We start from the raw sequence: 3,330 nt of genomic DNA on the forward strand, positions 1-3,330 counted from the left end.
CTGTGTGGATGAGGTCCAACAAATCCTTGCCTCTTTCACAGTGGCCTGTGAATGGTGCTTTTGTCATCTTGCCAAGTAAGCAAGATTCGCATACATCATCCGATTTGAGGTCAAATGATTCCAAGATTCCATCAGATTGAAGCTTGGCAATGCGTTTCTTGTTTATATGGCGAAGTCGAGAATGCCACAAACATGATTTATCTAATTCACTATTAGACGAACCAACATTCATTATTAGTTTATCAACATCACCGTCACAAACAATACTTTCATACACACCATTACAAGGACTAGCTTTCAAAATTAAGCAACCACTCTTATAAACCAAAATGTCACCATTATCATTATCAAAAGAAAAATGACAACCATCCTTATATAGTGCATGAAAGGAAATAATGTTTCGTGCCATATCAGGCGAGTAGCAACAATTTAATAAACTAAGATAAACACCACCACTAAGCATGAGCTCATAGTTCCCAATCCTTGTAACAACTGACTTGTGCCTGTTTCCCATGATTAGGTTGAGCTCACCATGCTTCAACTTCTTACTTTGTCTTAGTCCCTACGTATCAGAGCAATTGTGAGTACCACACCCTGTATCAAGAATCCAAGAATTAGAAGTAGATGTGCTATGGAGTTCTGTCATGAACATACCTGAGGTGCTAGCCACATTGACTTTGCCCTTCTTAAGGTCCACGAGGTACTTAGGGCAGCTACGCTTCCAATGTCCCTTTTCCTGGCAGTAAAAACAAATGGCTTCACTTGGATCAGCAGAAGGAGCTATTTCAGCTTGAGCCCTTTTCTTGGGAGCAGGTTCATACCAGCCAATACTAAAGTAGTAGGGGTAGAGTTTTTGGGTTTCTTCATGCTCACTTCAGCCGTTTTGAGCATGCCTTGCAACTCCATCAAGGTCTTGTCAAGGCCATTCATATTGAAGTTCATGATGAACTGCGAATATGAACTAGTAAGCGATTTCAAAACCATGTCAATGGCCAACTCCCTAGGTAGATCAACACCTAGATTCCTAAGTCTGTCTATGTACGACTTCATCTTTTGGACGTGTGCACACACAGAAGCTCCCTCTTGTAGTTTACATGCCATGAAGGACTTAACGATCTTGAATCGTTCTTCCCTAGCTTGCTCGTGGAACATCTCCTCGAGTTGCTGGTTTATGTCAAATGCACTCCATGTTTCAAAGTTCTTCTGGAGACCAGAAGCCATGGTTGCTAACATAAGGAAAGCCACTTTGGTTGATTCATCGTAATGCTTGTTGTAGGCAGTAACTTCTTCTAGGGCAGGGTTCTCTCCAAGTATGGGAACATTTTCGTCGAGAACATACTCTTTGTTCTCATACCTTAACGTGATCCTCAAGGTCCTGGTCCAATCAAGATAGTTGGATCCATCCTCCTTGAGTTTCTCCATATTAAGAACTGACATTAGAGAGAAGCTTGAGTTTTGAGTTAGAGGAGGAGGACGAGGAGGAAGAGGAAGGTTGTTGTTGTTTGCTTGGTTCGACATCTACAAAAGATACGATTCCAATTAGTTTGATACAAATCCTTAATTAGCAATTACCCTAAAACAAATTACTAGAAAAAGGCTAGGATCCATATTTGGCTTCATGATGTGTAAAGGGATGTCGTAAACACACCATGAAGTTATTTAGGAAGACAAAGCTCTTTGTCAATTTCAATCACTATGAAATTCCTAGATCTTTGAGATTCGTTGACTATCAACGACATGTAAATCTCAGATTATGTTCATCTCAAATTCAATGACGGGGATGCCGTGGATCATTGAATAGATGGTGAATCACCGATACAAAATTGTGTGGTCCCTGGCTCAAGTTACGCTTGAGTTTCGCGAGTGTCACATTATTCTCTACCTATACTCTCAAATTGACATGTCGGTTAACCACACAAGCTCCATCAATAAGTTATAAAGAGAATGTGCAATTTTTATGGATAACATAAGATTCACTTTTATTTAAATAAAACGGGATTTTGTTTTGTACTTGTATTTAGAATACTTTTAGATTGACCATCATCACTATCAAACCCTTTCGGTAACTCCATTCTCAAAATGCAATAGGGCAGTGAGCGTGGTAAGCGCGAATCATATTAAAAACCGACCTCATTTGGAATCATAGAGACCTCCTTAAACCCCTACATTAGAACGGGTGCGCCTAGTCGAGCTAAGACCGACAATGTAATTATTTAAAATATGCAGAGATGCATAATGCAATTCTCTTATACATATAATAGATACTGATCTTACATATATACAAGGGTTAAATTTAAGACCTTTAAATTTAGTTGTCTATTTATTAATTGAAATTAATTACAAGGATGTAATCTAACAATTCATAAAACATGAGGGGTTAATATTCAATTTTATAATCATCTATTATAAATAATATTAAAATAATTATTCAAATTCAAAAACATAATTTAATAATATTTATCCGTAAATATTCAAATTTAAATAACCACATTTAAATAAAATTTATTTATTTTCCAGATCTAATCCAATTAGGTATTTATCCATGCAAGATAAAGGTTGAATTCGAAAAATAAGCAAGACTAAAATCGATAATGCTGATCTGCTAAGTTCACTTTGTGAATTAGGGTTTTCATCAAATTACGAAATTTTCAATTAAACTTTCATCATTCAGTTCCAAAAAAATATTTTCAGAAAACATGGATGTAAGGTGAAGGTAACCATGAACCAATGGTTCTGATACCATTGTTGGGTAATATATGCATCAAATACACTCAATAACTAGGCAGCGGAAGAATCGAAACAACAAAATGATTTACCTAAGTGTACATGAATGACGGGTTTAACACAAATAAACATCCTATGTGCTCATGTAAACCCTAATGCTTGGATTTAGGCTTCTCTATTGTACATGCAATGAATCCAAGACTTGCAAACTCTAGATCTAATAGCATAAATTCGAAATATAACATAACAAATCAGATCTAGATGATTACCTTTGTTGAATGCTTCATTCCTTCTTGATTTTTCTTGTCTTCGAGCTTAGAGTCACAAGTGTAACTCCTCTAATGGCTTACAAACACCAATTAGCAAGAAGGAAATTATGAGACAGAGGAGGGAATGCTAAAATTTGACCTAGGGTTTCTCTTGAGATCAAGGGCAGCCGATTTTCATAGCCCAAGGGTCTTATTTATACTGTAGGCTGCTAGGGTTTCTGCCAAAACCCTAATGGACAACTTAATCACCAAGCAGCCCATGGAACCTTCTGGAATGGGACCTTGGACGAAAATATGAAGATCCTTCATCATAATTTCATTCCCCCTTAGTCCATTA

General features: G+C 37.1%; 1 protein-coding gene across 1 annotated transcript; it reads right to left on the reverse strand.

The window, feature by feature from the left end:
- Positions 1-780: 780 nt before the first annotated feature.
- Positions 781-1,518, reverse strand: LOC145076142 (uncharacterized). Its single transcript, XM_079022125.1, has one exon. The coding sequence runs from the start codon at positions 1,516-1,518 to the stop codon at positions 781-783; it is 738 nt and encodes a 245-aa protein (XP_078878251.1).
- Positions 1,519-3,330: the final 1,812 nt, after the last annotated feature.

This window comes from Lactuca serriola, chromosome 9 (assembly GCF_051521515.1).
Source record: "Lactuca serriola cultivar US96UC23 chromosome 9, Lser_US96UC23_V15, whole genome shotgun sequence".
Taxonomy (NCBI): Eukaryota; Viridiplantae; Streptophyta; class Magnoliopsida; order Asterales; family Asteraceae; genus Lactuca; species Lactuca serriola.

Coding starts and splice junctions, on each gene's coding strand:
- LOC145076142 (XM_079022125.1), bottom strand. CDS start 1,518: ATGTCGAACCAAGCAAACAACAACAACCTTCCTCTTCCTCCTCGTCCT.